General features: G+C 33.7%; 1 protein-coding gene across 8 annotated transcripts in view; it reads right to left on the minus strand.

Moving 5' to 3' along the window:
- Window positions 1-19,469, minus strand: part of LOC135215298 (cytospin-A-like) — a 692,483-nt gene that overhangs the window by 84,698 nt on the left and 588,316 nt on the right. For 7 of the 8 annotated variants that reach the window (XM_064249852.1, XM_064249851.1, XM_064249854.1 and 4 more), the window contains one exon: window positions 18,040-18,237. In XM_064249852.1, the coding sequence (XP_064105922.1) occupies window positions 18,040-18,237 (198 nt within the window). Of the gene's footprint in view, window positions 1-13,335; window positions 13,502-18,039; window positions 18,238-19,469 lie in introns of those variants that run through there. The other variant, XM_064249855.1, reaches the window with a different exon arrangement.

Raw genomic sequence — 19,469 nt, forward strand, 5'->3', positions numbered from 1 at the left:
CTCTATAGATACATGCATACATTTTTACTGTATTCATTTTCGCGATGAAAGGAAATTATACAGTACTAAACAAATAAAGATTTATGTTAAATGGAGATAAAACAGTCTCTAGTACTATATTGATAGAGACAGAAAGACACCAAAGAAACTTCTTTATGAGAAAAGAATTAAACATGTAATATAACATGAAACAGTAAATAGGAAAGATCGCAAACGAAATGTAGTAAAAATATATTAGCGTATCACCTACTAAAATTAGCCTTTGTAAAACATAAAAAATTGTTATAGTACATACAAAAATTAGCCATTGTAAGAATACATAAAAAATGGTTATACATATCTGTGCAATCATGGATACTAACTGCTGTCTCTTTAATGGTCTACCAAATTATTTACGGATGAAGTTACTGGGACTAACTGAGAAGGCAGCCATCAATCCTGAATAAATTAATATAGAATTGGAACAAGCCCTTTCTTACTGAGGTATATGCTCCCTGCCTACCTAAGAACTGAACGTAAGATGTGTTTTGATATACGTTCTAACCATTACAAAAATAAAAATTCAAGAAAGAACTATGGAAATATACCAACAAGGCATAAATACAAATCAGAATGGTGACAAAAATATCAATTCATGGAATTAGGATGCAATAGAGATACTGACATAACAACCTTTGAAAATGCAACACCCAACTATGTATTCATTAAAACATCTAATGAATAACATCTATGACCAACTAACATCATAAACAGCTATCACATGCAACACCAAGTTATTAAAAAATTACCATATACTTTAATTCAAAACTAAATGATACCTGTGGCAGACTCAGCTACAATTGTTGCCTGAAAAAATCTGTTTCTGTACTGTACAGATGGAGCAACTGTATTTGCTTTCCTTTATTACATGAAGAGGTGGCTATATAAATTAGATCATTATGAAGTATGCATCTGAAATCCAGCAGGACTAGGACCTAAGGTAATTCACAGAGTTCTCTTGACACCCCTCATCCCGTGCACTTTCTGCAAAGGACTTCTCTTATTCCATGCCTAACCTTCTTAGCAATTGATATTGCATTATGATGTGTACCACCCTCTGGATACCATTTCTTTCAACAACTTTCTCATTAATAAAATGATCGCCCTAAATCATTACAGAACAGAATCTCGGTATTTTGTAATCAAAACTTCCACAGTTCTAAACTAGCATTCAAGCAATCTTATTCCCTTTCAGTCTGGCTGTTTTTACTCTACATCTTACTTCCCTCTTAATATCGCCTTCAACATTCAGTATTTAATGCATTTAGGCATCAGAAATCCTACACTCTGTTCACATTTTGTAATCCTAATGAAAGAGATAACATGACAAACCAGCACACTCTTCACTACTGGGTAACCATTCGACCCTACTTAACCTATTGCTGACTTTCTCATCAACAGTGTAAAAGAATAGTTTTGTAATGGACAATAACCCAAGTTTAATATATATCCAAGAAATTTATCATGATAAAATACGGTAAAATTAAATTCAGAAAGGCTTTCATGGTTAAGCAAGTTTTTGAGTGGCAAGATGATTTTATTCGATTTGATCTGTTAAAACTAGAAACATGCTGAGGGAGAACCATGTATGTGTTATACTATTCTGACTAATTTCCATCTAATTGCATACTATTCTGTTGACAATGTTAATTGGAAATTACCATGATAATTACCAAGTGATGTAGAGTTCTTACAGTACTAATCTATTAACCATACATTCTGAAGTGCTGTGCTTTCTGTCATTTCCCAAGATAAATGTTTGAAGCTCCACATTAAAGCATAGAAAATTAGTAAACTCATTATTTTTGCAAACTTGAGAGAGAGAGAGAGAGAGAGAGAGAGAGAGAGAGAGAGAGAGAGAGAGAGAGAGAGAGAGAGAGAGAGAGAGAGAGAGAGAGAGAATAAAGAAAAAACAAAACTACTTGTTTCCCAAAGAACTATTCTACAGTCCATAAAATCAATAATTTTTTTCTCCCTACAGAGAGAGAAAAATCCAATATGAACTATGTGTTCCTTAAAACACCAGGCCTCATTCTCATAATAACACGACTTTACCTCAAACAAACTAAGTCTTCAACATTTTTTTTCTTTTAAAAAACAAGTTCTAGACAGATTTGCCGAGTTAAAAAAGCTACTGAGAACTCCAAAATTAGTGACACTAATTGCATAAGGACGAAGGGTAAATTGTTTTTCTTTTCCATTAATTTAATCTTGTAATTGAAAAAGAATTCATTGGTACTATGTATGCATAAGTCTCATATTTTCCTGATGTTTTACTACCTGATAAAGCAAAATGTTAGCTGGCAATCTAAACATCTCCAGGAAAAAATCTGCAGACCTTTAAGTTATGTATCCTTTGATATGGAAATTACTTTTCTTCACTCATCACCTTAGTTACAGTAGTTAAATGCAAAATTAGTTTTACCATACCAACGTTATAACTTGGTTTTCACAGGTCTGGCACAGACAGATTATTTTTATAAAAACATAAAATCCATTAGTTTTTTTTTTAAATAAATGATACAGACATTATTTTTATAAAAAAACATAAAATCCATTAGTTTTTTTTTAAATAAATGATATTTTTAAAACTTTATACTGTAATTATACAGAATATTCCCAACACACACACACACACTTTATACGAAACTGAGGTCTGACCCTACACAGACAGTGAACTCCCATTTTAATAAACAAATTAAATCCATTTTGAAGGGCTTGGACCATTTAATTAAACAGCTTACACCGCAATGCGCCTCCCTACCTTGTATGTATGGTTTAGTCAAGACACATAAAATCAATAACCCAATCAGACCAATCATTAGTTCAGTGGGCTCAGTTACGTATAATTTATCTAAATGGCTTGTAAAAATTCTTACTCCTTTGGTAGGAAACATTTCTAACACGAATGTTAAAAACAATGTTGATATTATAAATAAATTGAATAGTTTAAATTCTAATTTTGATTCTAATATGGTTAGTTTTGATGTTGTCTCTTTATTTAAAAAAAGTGCCTGTAGATGACTTACTTGAATATTTGGAGGATGAATTCGAACATCATGACATTCCCTTAAGTGTAGCAAACCTCATTAGTCTCATATGGTTATGTATCAAAGATAGTAAATTTCATTTTAATGGGGAATTTTTTGTACAAAAGTTTGGCCTGGCTATGGGTAATCCCTTATCTCCTGTCCTTAGCAATATTTACATGGAATATTTTGAGACAAAACTCTTACCAAGAATTTTGCCCCAAAAAGTTATTTGGTTTAGATATGTGGATGATATCTTCTGTATTTGGCCAGTTCACGAAAATCTCCAGGAATTCCTTAATAATCTCAATAATTTAGTCCCCTCTATAAAATTTACTGTAGAGGAAGAAAGAAATTGTAATTTGAATTTTCTTGATGTAACTGTCCATAGAAATGATAGAAATTTCACCTTTTCAGTCTTTCGAAAATCAAATAACATTGCCTCTTTTGTTCATTACTAGTCCAATCACCATCAAAATGTTAAATTCTCTGTTTTTTCTGGGATGTTCCTAAGGGCTTTACGTGTCTGTAGCCCGCAGTTTATTGACACTGAAATTAAAACTATTTATGGTATTGCATTGAAACTTAAATACCCAAGGACTTTTGTAGATGTGGCATGGAAAAGAGCTAGAAAAACATTTTATTCAACTAATGACACACTTGAATTTAGTAAGCATAACATTCTAAAATTACCCTATGCTGAAAGGTTTTTAGATATTCCTAGAATTTTAAAGCTTTTGATCATAAATGTTGTTTTCAGTAATATTAATGTCAAGAGTTTAGTAATCAAAAATTCTCCTAAAAATCTTCCAGTCTGCATATATGAAATTCCTTGCAAAAAGTGTGATAGTCTATTACGGACAGACCGGTAAATCTCTTTCACAACGTCTCAAACAGCATCAATATTCTGTGAGAACTGGGCAAATATCGAATGCATTATTCGTACATATGAGAGATTTAGACCATCCTATTAACTAGTCAAGCAAGAGCCTTAATCCCATGTAATGACAGTTAAAAGGAATACAGTGGTCCCCCCGTATTCGCGGGGATGCGTACCAGACCCCCCCGTGAATAGTTAGAACCCGCGAATGTTTGGAACCCCTATGAAAATGCTAAAAACTGCCTATTTTATTAGTTAAAACTCAAGAAAAACCACTAAAAATTTTCATACTTGGTTTTTTTAATAGTTTTATCACAAAAAGTGCATTTTATGATGAAATTCATCAAAAAAACCAGGAATTTGTGGATATTTCTCATAGAAAAATACCGCGAATGCGCGAATTTTCCGCGAATAATGTGGGGAAACATTCCCCAGAGAAATCCGCGAATGTGTGAGTCCGCGAATCTGGAGAACGCGAATACGGGGGGGTCCACTGTATCATTGAATCTTGTTTCATCAAGTCAAATAATAGAAAAGTTCTAAATTTAAGTCTTGGTTTATTTAAACTTGATGCTTTCATAATGGAAAAAATTTGTAGATAAATATAAGCAACAATATTAATATATTCAGTTTTTACATGTTTTGGACTGTAAAGATACTTTGTAATTTTGGTTAGGGTCAAATCTGTTTAGGTTTGTGACCGTGTGATCTCCGATAATCCTGGATTATCTCTTTTAATTTTTACCCTTTTGACAATTAACTATCTGGTATTTTTGATCTTGTTGTGTACCTGAGACCTTACTCTCCAATTGTATTTCATTAGCTCCTTGACAATGTCTTAGTAAAGACGAAAGCGCTTGGATTTCTGACTATCATTTTCCTGTGGGATTCGCTTATATAAATATACATTTACACACACACACACACACACACACATATATATATATATATAGATATATATATATAGAATATATATAGTATATATATATATATATATATAGATATATGTATATGTAGATATATGTATATATATGTATATATATATATATATATATAATAATAATTATATATATATTATATAATATATATATAAATATATAATATAGTATATATATATATATATATAATATATACTATATATATAATAAATTCAACAGTTTTACAAAAAACTTTACGCTATAATTAGGCATAATATTCCCAATGTTTGCCTCGTTGTCAAGTGAACTTTTCTATTAATGTTGTACTGCATCATTTACATACAGGGAGTGGATCATGAGATGGTCATCAATAACTGGTGTTAGATGGGCAAGTCCAATTCTAATACAGGTTAACACATGCTCTAATTTTTTTCTTATCGAGTGCTATAATTTACTGTGGGCAAAATCTGCTTTGATTTTTCAATTATCTTTTCATCATTCCTTAAATACCTACTTTCTCTTCATTATGATAAGACTTTAATCATGTTACAATCCTTTATATGGATTTTTGGGTTTGATGTTGTCATATGTGTTGCAGTCTTGGTTGCTTTATATGCACCTCAATTCCCTTAATATCTACATGAACTAGAATCCAGTAAATGGCAATGTCATTTAGTTTATGAAATGTATATTTTTGATCTGTTTGAAATAGGAATATTTTGGATAATAAATCTTCATGGCTTCAATGGCACTTATAAAATAACTGAAAATGACAATTCTTGAGGTTTATTTTTAAAGATTTTAATACCAGAAAAAATTGCAAAGAAATTCTGCTGTGAAAACAGGCCTTTGTTAGGTATGAATTTGGAGATTTGAACTCAGTTGTTTACATTGCAGAGTCTAGACCTTTTGGTGAAAAATGTTCCAATGTATGTTGCCTATGATGCCCTGGAAATAAGGGATCTTTTTTTACAGCTATTATAGGGTAGAGTTCCACTTTATAGTCGCTTTTTTTTTTATATATAATACCGCCATGAGTTCGGACGAAGTTATCAAAATTCATTTATGAACCAATAAGGTTGAAATAATTATTGTTTTAGAGTTATAGCTACTTTCATGAACTTAAGCTCAGGATGGGGCAGATGAAACTGATAGTGCATAAGGACATCCTCGGTTTTAAGTTTTCCTTAGTTGTTTTCTTGGACACTCTAATGGAGTTATTCCTAACACTCCCATTCTGATGTTGATACATACAAAACCACACACAGCTGTCCAGGGAAAAGCAGATGTCACCACCTTCCCATTGTACTGATGAAATACAAATGGCAATACCATTCCACTCCTAACAGTCACACTGAAGAGGCAGCCTTAATAACAACTGCATTATATATTAATATTTATATATTGCTCATTCTCAGTCTAAGCCTGCAGATGATGCTCATAGCCTGCCTAAATATATAAGCCTGTCACCCTACAATTAGCTAACATAAACAGGAATATATTGACATTATTGTGATGTCATCTGGAATTTCTGCAGTTGATGTCCATAGCCTGCCTAAGTACATAAGCCTAAGCCTGTCACCCTACAATTAGCTAGCATAAAAGGGAATATATTGGCATTATTGTGATGTCACCTGGAATCAGTTAGTTCCAAAAACTCTGCACACCAACTAAACTATCAGCTGCACCCCTGTGCATTCAAAATGTTTCTAAGTAAAAGGCGATACTGGAGCAAAGTGAAGTTACGAAAGCTGAACAGCTATGTGACAGATCATCAGAAAGGAACAGAAAGTAAAAGGAAGAAAACACCAAAGGATCCAAGGAATGCAGCCATGAACTTTTGGTACCATTATGCACACTGTAAATGATGCCATCCTATGAGGGCATGAGGACACTTACACCAATTATATATAATTAATAATTTGTAGAGTATAGCATTAATCAAGATTTGGGCAGATGAAGTCTTATAAATACTTTCTCTGTTGGTAATAACAAGTATATTTTTGGAAATGCTGCCTAAAGATGTAGTAACATATATCACTTCTACATTTACAATCACTAACGATAAATACAGTACAGTATGAAGCTTACATGCACAGCACAATAATCACAAATCAATCAATTAATGCACTACTCAAATTTCTGGTGAGACTGACAGATACCTTATTTTGCCGGAAAAATAAGGTATCTGTCAGTCTCAGTCCTATTCATCAAACTTTCCAAAACAGAATCCCAATTTGTGCATAAGATTGGAAATACAAGGACAAGAGAAGAAAAAAACAAAATCACATCAATTATATCAAGGGGCTAAACATTGTATGGTAGCATTCACAGCAGGTTTTCAAATTAATACCACCAATATCAAGGAAGACTTTTACAGTTTCAAGGACGACTTTTACAGTTTTACAGCAATGGAAGAGGAGAATGACTAGTATTGTGCAATGTGAATTAGGGCACCTAATATCATGGATCCTGGTGTTATGTTAAACAAGTTTAGTAATAAGCCAACTTAAGACTCCCACATACTAAAGGTTCATGCTTAAAAAGATAAGTTTAGAGTAGACCAGAGCATAAAATCTTCCAATAATGGTCTTATTCATTGTCATCATGAACTTTTAGCGTGCTCTTTCATATATAACTATATGTATATTATTACAAGAAGGAAAATATTTCAGAAATTTAACAAGATGCAAGTCTTGGCTTATTTAAATCATTGGTAGCTGTTTTGATAATTTTACTAATTATATTGTGAAGATTTTAAGATCCTTATCTCATTCCAAATTTATGAAACTCATTTCCCAGAAAAGAGAGCCTTACAGTTAACTAAGTCTGTTATCACCATTAACATTTATCTAAACCACACTGGCCACAGGTAGCAAGCACCTGAATAGCAGTACACCAAAACTCCAACCATACAGCTAAGAAGTTCACAGAATTCAGACTGCATAATTACTGACCATGGGAAAACCAATAGTCTCTTCTTCCTGGTTACTATGAACGGTTTTGGGGCTGGGTGAACTGGGCTCGTCTACTATGGGATACCAGTCAAACACAAGTATACTATATGGAGTTGAAATTGAACCACAGGACTCCAGATGTTGACTGCGCTTTTCTGTTCAAATCAGTCAACTTCATAGAGCCTGGACAAGCCTTATCATCAATCCTAGCCAACAATACCTGTGCCCAATATTGGAACTGCACCATCAACCAATCATAAGCTACATGGTAGCCTTCCCAAGAAATACCAGACCAGTCAGCTCCAGACAGTCAACCACTGATAAGACAATACAAACACCTGGTCTCACTCAAGCCAAAGCTGATTGCCCTAAAAATATGCAAGCCTGCTACTGTAAATCAACTCCATATTAAGAGAATAGGGCATAGCCCAGTAACACCTACCCTCCCCACACACGCACAAATACACACACCACTTTGGGCTCCGTTAGGTCTCAAAAACCTAGTGCTACTATAAAGGACCCCAGGAAAAAATAGTTGGGTTGGTAATTACTGATGAAGATTAACAGGTCATGTGAATCTTCAGAAAATTCCTGGGAAACACCCTGGGGACATCAGTCAAGGATATATATGACTGTCTACTGCACCACTCATGAAGCAAAAAGAACCAAGCGACCAAGAACATTTTCAGCAGGGAAAGACTTAAGTATGAACATTACAAAGAAAATGACTGACAATCTGGCACAGGCAACCATACATTAGGTCATATTCCCTAGAAAATTGCTGTTATAATCCAATTTTCAGCATGAAAAATCATGTGCTGGAATTGAAGAAAACATAACAGAAAAACTTATGAAAAACAAGAAGTACAAAAGTTTTTATGTACTGATAAAGAACAAAAAACCATTTCCAAGAACTTTTACGAAATTCATAATAATAATCATTTACCATATAATGGATCTGTATCTTCCATCTCAATACTTTTTCATGAAGAAAAAAGATAAGGAATGTAATGACATTATCATCAATGTTTAGCAGTCTGTTATAATGTCAATAACAATCATATATTTTATGGGTTACAGGGTATTACACTTAAAGCTTCACAAGGGTTAGTCCAAACTGTTAGTATAAGAACCAACCTTTCAAAAAACTAGCAAATATCATTACAATAATTAATATCTGAATAAAAAATAAGCAAATATAGTATACCCGTCAAAATAACACCAGCATAAATGTGAAAACATCCACCAACAGGTACATGATGTTAAGAGGCAAAATACTAAATTCTGATGGTTAATAAGCACTCAACATTAACTTAGTAACATAGAGAAAAGGTACGCAAGATGAGATTTAGTAGAAAATGAAAACACTCTAAGCACTGGAAAAGATACCATAAAACAAAATAGTTACACACACAGTACCTTAAATATGAACCTTACTAGCAATACTTGGTAAAGCACATGAATCAGAACTTACACAATGCTAATTACTAAAAACTTCACCAGCGCCACAAAAAGAAAAGTAAAGGCAAACATAGAAATTTACTTTAAATGCTGAATATCACAGAACAAACATAAAACATACAACTGTTAAGATAAGAGCAAAGAAAATGAAAATAACAATGTAGCATTTCATTGGGCTCATTACTTTATCAGTCATATAGTATATGAACTTACTAACAGATAAATTATTAGAAAATAAAAGGAACTGTTACAAGATAATAGCAATAACATCTAGCACATAAAAGGAACTGTAACAAGATAATAGCAATAACATCTAGCACATAAAAGTGAAGTATGTACTGCTACAAGATAATAGCAATAACATCTAGCACATAAAAGTGAAGTATGTACTGCTAACACAATAGGACAGGGACCTAAATAAAATTGAAATGAGCCAAGTCTAAGAAAAGCAGGAATATTCGTATGATGTTCCTACTTATCTGGAACCCAAGGTCAATAGAACCTCCATTCATATTATCTTTCTTCCATCTTGCTGATCACCCTCTCCAAACAATTATTTTATAGTGCAACTGTGACGTTTTCCTCCTGTTACACCTTTCAAACCTACCTACTCTCAGTTTTGTTTCTAGCACTGAATGACCTCATACGTGCCAGTGCTTGGCCTTTGGCCTAAATTCTATACTCCCAGGTTAATGGATATGCATTAGCAGTATTACCGGTCAGCAAACAATATTCCTGTTCTTTAGAATCATCACATGTATCAAGCACTTGTGAAGACCCACTCAAATGGGGCTGCAAATTATGAATGAATGTACAACAAACATTACTTATTTTCAATTACACAGAAATTATGAATGAATTAACAGCAAATATTACTCCTCTTCATCTGTTCAAAACTTAAAAACCTTTTATAAATTGTTGTGCCAATAGGGACTTCTTCCCAGTGGCAAGTGTTTCAAATAAAGGGATAATACCTTTTTGTCCTGCTAGCTTTGAGACTGTGACCAGAGCTCTGAAATGTGTAAGTAAATTGAATTCTTGAATTCTAAGTTGCCAAAGCCATTCCAATCCCCGCCTGTATATCTTGTATACCTTAATGCTTGACAAACCTTTTCATATTGCCATATTAAATACTGACTATAGCAATCTGCACTCATAATAGTACCCCGATCAAATTATCTAAAAGGATATGGAAAATTACCAAGTACTGTAGTATGCTGGCCTTGGCACCAATTACGGTACCTATTGAATTACTACCACCAGAGGAAACAAGGCCTTTCAAAGACTTGACAATAAGCTTAATATAATACTGATAGCATTAAAACTGATTTGTTGTTATAACAAGTGAAGCTTACCTAGCACAACAAATTAGTGAGAGCTAACTTAATAGTGAGGGACAGAAGATGGAGTCAAGTCAAAAGAAATACACAGAAACTGAAAAACGAAGGTCAAAAAGGTATCACAAAAGCGTCAGCAAAATATAGCATCACAACTGATAGATGGAAAATGCTGAAAGGCATACAAAAAGCAGCAGCAGTATGCAGGATGACATCAAGGAGAGAGAGAGAGAAAGAGAGAGGAAATGGTAGTGGATTGTCCTGTTTAACACTACACATTATTTTCCATACCAAATATTGTCTGCAGTACCTGCAGTCCTGTTAGTATCCTGATCTAATAACCTTTCTAAAAAAAACTGCAGGTAGTAAGTTAGCCAAGGCACTAACCACCCACAGACACATCACCGCTCTAGGAAAAGGGTCCCTTCTAAGATTAGTCATACAGCAAAATGGCTGGAGAGAGAGAGAGAGAGAGAGAGAGAGAGAGAGAGAGAGAGAGAGAGAGAGAGAGAGAGAGAGAGAGAGAGAGAGAGAGAGAGAGAGAAAAGAGTATATGGCATGGCAAAAGTGAGAAATTAAGGGAAATGGAATTGCAATCTCAAAACAGCAAAGGATGAAAAGAGAAAATATTCAGCACAACAAAGTGGCTGAGGAAGGATGGAAAAGGTGTAAGAGGGGCAAAGTTTAGCAAGACTATGATGGGAATAATTAAGTTGTAAAAAGATATTAGAGGCAGTATTTTGAAAATCTTCTGGATGCAGAAAATGAACATAAACTTGCTGGCAGAATAATGAAAGGACCAATCATGAAAATAAAGGGTAATGAGGTTAGAGGTACCCTTTAGAAAATGAAAAATGGAATTATCCCCCAAAACCATCCAGAACAGCAAGACTCAATAGTACTAGTAGCAGGAGAACTACTTATATATGACCTTGTTGGAATATATGAAAACCTGATAAAGGAAGAGAAGAACTGAAGAGTAGGAAAAGCACCTAACATTAAAATATTCAAAGAAAACTAAGATGCCCTACAGTGTGGAAATTATAGAGGAATATGACTTCTTGAGCATGCTATGAAAATACTGTACAAGAGATTGTACTGGAGGAAAGGTTGAATTGTTCAAATTAGTAACTGTCAGTTTGGCTTTATGCCAGAAATCAAGAGCAGTCTATGATGGTAAAAACTACAATAAAGTACCACTATAAGAGTACCAAGACAACTAATTAAATTGGCATTACAAAGGCAGTGGGTACCAGAGAAACTCATAAATCTAGTGATACTCTACCTACCAATAATACTACATTGAAAGTGAAGACAGTGACAGGTGTATTAGATGAATTTTGAAATAATAATTAAATGAATTTTGAAATAATATTCTGGTGCCCATCAGGGATTAGCACTAAGCCATTTCCCATTTATCACAGTAATGGAAGAAAATACAATGGAGTGAAGAAAAGGGGAAACACTGAGAGCACTTTATGACGATGACCTAACGCAAACTGCATAATCTGACTAGAGGTGGTGGAAGTATTTAAGTATTAGAGTGCACCAAAAAGGAGAGGAATAAATACTAATGCAATACAAAAAACTAAAGGTAACAGTGGGAAAAGGCATGGGGATGAACTCTTTCTGTGTACCAAATATAACAGATGATGTCACCAGAGATACCCAGGATTACAAAATACTGCAAACATGAAGTACATAGTTACTAAACCCCAAAAGCATTACAAGAGCATATAAAAGAGATGTGAGTTGAGAACCCTGTTGTGTTAAGAGAGGAAGGTCTCAGAAGAAGTACAGCATTTCTGTTACCTTAGGGATATAATATATAATAGCATGTGAAGCAAGAGTTGAGAGTAGTTAAGACTCTTATGATGATGAGTACAAGAGGCTTGTATGCAGCAGAAACATGGGCACTGCAAAGGAAATTATGAAATTCATGGCCAGAGTACATTGGGAATATAAAATGAATTAAGAACTGGTGGAGAAATGTGAATAGAGAGGCTGGGAAAACTCTGATATCTCACAGATGGAATGGTTTTTAGATGTGACGAGAAGGAATGAGGACAGTTGGTCAGGAATGCAGTAAAAAGGGAAGCAGGGAAGCAGAAGGATGAAGACATGTTAAAAAACCAGGAAATCATGAGGAAAGGGGATAGATGAAGACTCAGACCTGATTGGAATTCAGGCAGAAAGAGCATGAGACAGAGAAGAATATAGAGAAGAATATACATTTAAATCCATAAAGGGCAAAGCAGACATAAAAACACTTATGATGATGATGGCAGGGTCATGAAAAGAAGAGGGATCATTTAACAGGTAAATTATATGTTATATTTTGTTAGTGACAACCAGGATGGTGATTTACAGCCTGATATCCAAAAGGCAAACATTACTTATGACAGGAAATTTCCAAGAAGTTTCTTCAGCAGGGATGATGTAACTGGCCTACAGCAATAAAAAAAAATTATGTAACCATGTAAACAACAATGACTACGAAATTTTAGTGATCTTTATTATAAATAATTGTTCTGGGTAAAGCAACCAACTGCCATAAAATGAGTCTACAGATTTAATTTGATTCCAAGTCATCAACAATCATGCAAAGCTATTTCACAATCCAAAAATTACTGTACATATATGTTCACATCATCCACTAGTTCATTTAGAATCCCAAAAATGTGTTGCAGTAGCCATAAAAAACTTGATACATACCATATCATTTCAGCAAACCCTATCAATAGGGTAATAAATGCCAAGAATAACAGAATTACCTCCATTGCTGGAGGATGAGACTACTACTTTATTAATATTAAACTAGAAAATTATCCAGTTTTTATGAATATTTAAGTATACCTCAGTTTTGCTTATGAACAAATTCTTATGCACAATAATCATTCTGTTTTGCGTATGCACAAATTCTAATGCACAATATTCATATCTAACTGCTACACAGCACAGGTGCTATTTGAAAACTACAACATTCAAAACTGCCCAATCTTAGCACTGTTATCACCCAAGATAAGGTGAAATGTAATAGCAAAATGCTAATCTGATAAGAAGAAAGTTTAAGAATTATTATCTTTTAATAATCTATACCCTACATTATTGGATTTGTAATACTGATAAAAATGAACTTGAGATTATTTCTCCCAAGATGATAAAAGAAAATGGTTCAAAGGGAGTAAACTTAACTATTTCTGAAAAAGAAGAAGAAAAAAACATATGGTATAATGTATTGAACGTTGAGAGAAGTGTGGAATGCTCACTCTCATATTACCAAGACACCATGTCCCTATCCATTAGAAGAATCAGAAAGAGCAATTTGACTACCGACCAGTTGGCACATGTGAAAGCCTATTGATTTTCATTCTGAATTCATTGATTAAACAAACTGCTACAACTAAAGGTAATCAACACAGTACGTACTGAGAAAATGTTGACAGTAAGTTTTATTTGGCAATATTCACAAAGAACTTGACAAAATACGGACATAATATACTGATACAGGAGTGTTGACTTTTAAAACCATAAAACTAAGTTAAAACCATAAAAATAGGCTTTATTATTTGCAGTACACAATTCAGTCATGTTAATGAGCAGGCTCCTAACTCCAAAATGAACATCAACAATGACATTTTCTACTGGAAGCATCTTTTTCCAAAAAATACTTGCATATCATTATCTAAACAGAAATCCTACTGTTTATATGATTAAGTATGGTAAGTAATCATGGTGTCTGAGATTATAAAACTGATAAGACTATTTCATAAAGTTACTTCAAATTATTACACAGAATTATAAAACATAATTTATTAAGAATCTTTACCCAATGTCATCTATGCCTAACTACATTGTACATGATCAGCCAAGACTATCATTAGTGATAAAAGTCAAATCATGGAAAGTTCTGCAAAATAATAAATATAATAATTTAATACAAATAGCTGATCTAAAATACTCTATTCAAGCTTATATTGTCAAAAAAAAGTAGCAGCAGTAAACATAACAGTGCCAAATAAGCCTTAAAATTTTAGATACCAAGCAAATTAAGTGATCCAAACAGCATTTTGTTAAGAAAGCACCAAAGGTGTATATTCAGTGGCTGTCCATGAAACCTATCTTGGACAACCACTGGTAACTGTTGAAATGAAAAGCATGGAAGCTATCTTTCATTAAATTTAAACAATTAGCACTTAAATGCTAATAAAATCAAATCAGCTGAAAAGTAAAATCAATTCATAAATAAATTTACTTAACAATCAACTCTGTTGGCCATAAAGCCACAGGGCAACCAACTCTCAACTGAAAACATTATTAGTAAGTAGTTTAATTTAATTAGACCACCGAGCTAATTTATTTAGGTTTCACAAGGCTGGCCTCTTCAATCAAAAAGAAGAGGGCACATCCACCAGTGCTCAAGTTTATGGAGCAGGGGTTAAACATTGAAAATATCTTTGTACAGTATAGAGAGAGAGAGAGAGAGAGAGAGAGAGAGAGAGAGAGAGAGAGAGAGAGAGAGAGAGAGAGAGAGAGAGAGAGAGAGAGAGAGGTGGCGTACTGTACCATAATGGGAAAATATGTAATTCATAGCCAACAAACATTTACCATATAAATGACCTTATGCACCTCTCATCAACAGTTACACTCCAATACCTCTAGAGCCAAATGCAACAATTCTGCTTTAAAGTTCCTGCACTGCAACCATTCCTATAATTAAAATTTCATTTGAGACAAAAATCCTGTAGTACTCATCAACTTTCATTAGAGCAAACAAACCTGATATCAAACAAAATAGGTGAGACAATTCTGCAATAATACTCTATGAGAGCATAATTCTAAAAGTATTAGTACATTAATTATTGTACAACATCACTCTGAAGTAAAAATATTTGTTATACCCTATTGGCTCCTACATGGCGATTTAGGTGTTTTCCCCATGTTGTCAAATATACGTACTTCTCTGGAGTTTTTGAAGGCCTAACATTCCCATTTACCCCTTTTAATCCAAGCGTCTCTGTTAATGTCTCCTGGGAGAAATATACTTATGTTTGTTCCCTGTTGCCTCAACATTCCTTACAAAATCTTTCCATTCTTCCAGGTCTGTTTTTCATATAGGCTAACTTAAATATCTTTTCAGACATTTCTTGGGATTATCCATACTTTTAATTTACTAATTTTCCATGTTAATTTACTGAAATAAATTTCAAGCTCGCAGAAGCTCTCCCATATGTTGAGATATGTGTGTGTGTGTGTGTCAAAATAAATACATATATCTATATATATATATATATATATAGATATATATATATATATATATTATATATATATATATATATATATATATATATATATATAAAGGATTCTGTATATGTAAGTAGACTAAGAGAGTGCATGACATAAATATACATAGGTTACACAAATAGAATTATTGGGAGCTATTTAATTTATCATCTACACATAACAGTTCCTTGTGTCTTTCCATTACGAGTATTCATAACAACATTTTTCTATTCTTATATCAGCTTTTCTATTCAGTAGTTCCAGCTTTGCCATTTACTTGGAATATTTAATAGCTTTTTTCGTTTTTTTTGTTTCTCATCTTATCCTCAAAATACAAGGTACTTTTGTACAAATGCCATACCCGATAAAAAATATCAATTTTTGTTTTACAGTCTTCATAAGGGTTTGTCAAAATAAATATACGATTATTATTTGGGTCACAATTGTCATATATATTGATAATAATACACAAGTATGCCATGACTTTACGTATATAGATATATTCTTGAAAGTTATATACAGGCGGTCCCCGGGTTACGACGGGGGTTCCGTTCTTGAGACGCGCCGTAAGCTGAAAATCATCGTAAGCCGGAACATTGTCAAAAATCCTAAGAAAACCTTACTTTTAATGCTTTGGGTGCATTGAAAACTATGTAAACTGCATTCTTATGGCATTTTTCATCAAAAAAACCTTCAAATATTGATTATTTTTCATTTTTGGTGTCATATTTCATCTCCCAGATGAGCGTTGTAGGTGTCGTAACCCTGGAACATGCGTCGTAACCCTGGAACATGCATCGTAACCCTGGAAATAACGTCTATTGACAAGCGTCGTAACCTCGGAACGTCGTAAGCCGACACCGTCGTAACCCGGGGACTGCCTGTATACAAAACTTTTACGTAATAATTCTTCATTTATATAAGTAAATTAATTTTGCCAGGATGGTTAAGCAACTACCTTTCCCAGTGGACGTTTAATCCTGGCTGTTCAAAAGACGAACCTCCTTGGCTGTTCAATGTCTTTATGCCCTGAGGTCAGCTTAACATCTGAGTTAGCAACTGGCAGAGCAATAAAATTTTCTTCCAATGTTTAAGAAAAAACGTGTTGTTTTATTGTTGTTACAAACTAGAAAATTACAAGGACTTTCAATAACTGGTAAAAATTATAAGAAACTAATTATTTTTGTGTTCTATAACTTATGTTGCTGTCATATAACATACAATGTGAGTCAGCATATTTGGTGTGGCGTGGCAGCGCTGGTCATCACCCATATTCTACTCTTTTCACCATGAAGTGGCTGATAGACTATAGTACAGTACATTGTAAAATATATAATTAGTATAATGTTTTGCATATTCTATACAGCTTCAGCTTTTACATTGTGCAATCACATTGCATACAGAACAAAATACCTATAAAAGCCTTTATAGAAAATATCAAAAGTGTAGCAAAGCTACACAAAGTAGGTCCTTGCATATTGTACAAGTGATATGTGATGAAAATTCAAAAATCATTTCGGTTATTTCTAGACACATTTAACCATTAATACAGTAGTCTGTAATAATTTTACAAAACTGTTCGAATCTGCTGTCCATAAAGCTAAAACAACTGACATTAAATTCTATTAACAGTTACAATAACCAAAAAGGAATAGTGTTTCCCTGTATTCATGGGGGATGGGTACCAGACCCCCTGCAAATAGCTGAAACCCCTATAAAAACACTTAAAACTGCCTAATTTGTTAGGTAAAACTCAAGAAAACCCCACTAAAAATGTTTATGGCTGGTTTTTTAAATATTTTCATCACAAAACACGCACTTTATCATAAAATTGATAAAAATAAACACCATGAATTTGTGGATATGTCTCACAGAAAAATACAGCAAATAGACAAATTTTCGTGAATAATGGCGGTATCTGTTCCAGAGGGAAATCCGTGAATATGGGGGTTCACTGTAATCAAAACCACTTCAAATAGTCATTCACAAAGTCTGAGACAAAAATAGGGTAAATATAAATGCCCTCTAAAATAGAATGAGAAATTAGAATTAGTACAAGGGAACATGTCGAATACTAGCCACAACTGATAAATCTTGTAACATCCAGAAAAATAAAAAAAAATTAAAACAACTTACCGAGAGCTCACAGTACCACCAGGGGCTGATGCTGAGGAAAACTTTTTGACCTTCACTGGCAAAGATCCTGAATTTTTCTTAGCCACTATATTATTGTTGGAGGTGGATGAATTCCCTCCAACAGACTTCACAGGAGCTGATGTCTTTCTCCTAACAGATACAGTTTCGGGAAGACTATCAAGACTCCTACCTAGAACACTAGAAACAAACAAGGCTAATTTTAACAAAGTCCAAGAAGAAAATACTGGCTAAAACTCAGTTGTTAATATATACTACAGCATAATTAATACTTAAGCTATATTTCAAACCTTAACATTAAAATAAATTAATAAATCATATGCATGACACTTGCCAAGAAGGATATGAGAAAAAAAAATGCTGCCATGCTGGAAATTTATGGGATTATTTTAGCCTAAAGTTTCAATATTACTTTTTAAATTTACTGTTCAATACTGATGGTACTTCACTTAGTTTTTAACTGGTATACTAACCTTTACTACCATTTTAATACAAGTTTTAGCTTAATTCAAAATACTTTCTTTTGATTCCTTTCATAAAATCTTTGTGACCTCATCATTTCCTTCAAACTGCTACTCTTCATATCATTACCCTTTTTGTTATCTTTAGATAAAATCCTGTCATATACTCAAAGAAATCTATAGCTATAGAGTTTAAGAAACACTTTACATTAGGTTTGAGAAGGTACAGTTAGGTCAGGAGAGCAAAATTAATGAAATTAAAGTAAAGCAGTAGTTTGAATAGCATCTGACAGGACATTTTACTTCCTTTAACTTTCATAATAAATTTGAGCCGATCTAGAAGGGAATTAAACATGCAGAAACACTATAGTCAAACTCAGCCTTTTTGGCCACTAAGGTATTGGCCTTGTTTACCCCCCCTGGATTTTCCACAATGTTGCAGCTTCTCCCAAGGTAGGTACTTCCGCCCACTCTCTCTCTCTCTCGTGTTCAGCCTCTGACCACCATTCTTGATTTGCTTTGGAGCAAATCCTTCTAACTGTCCTTTTACTCACTTTGGTGGCTTTGGCTGTGTCCGCTGTTGTCCTTTTCATCTAAAAAGTACTGATTAACATTATAAATTATTTCCTTAATTTGACCGTGCAGGCGGGGCGCGAGAAGCGGGAGATGTTTACATGGTGGGTCAGTGACACGGAATGGCCTTGTTGGGCTGAGGTGGCAACGGGGCACTAACCCAGCACAGAGGTGTTGTCAAATCGCAGGAAAACATTTATAGTAACATTCATTTTCCCATCAAAAACTTAGTCATTCTTAAACATATGAAGTGTTATTATGAAACAGAGTAATTACCATATATTTAGTTAGTATAATAAATATCAGAGACATTTCTTCATCACTGTCGAGGCGCATTTAGAGAACCGTGGCAACTGTGCGGCCAAAAAGGCTGAGTTT

Source organism: Macrobrachium nipponense, chromosome 5 (assembly GCF_015104395.2).
Source record: "Macrobrachium nipponense isolate FS-2020 chromosome 5, ASM1510439v2, whole genome shotgun sequence".
Classification (NCBI taxonomy): Eukaryota; Metazoa; Arthropoda; class Malacostraca; order Decapoda; family Palaemonidae; genus Macrobrachium; species Macrobrachium nipponense.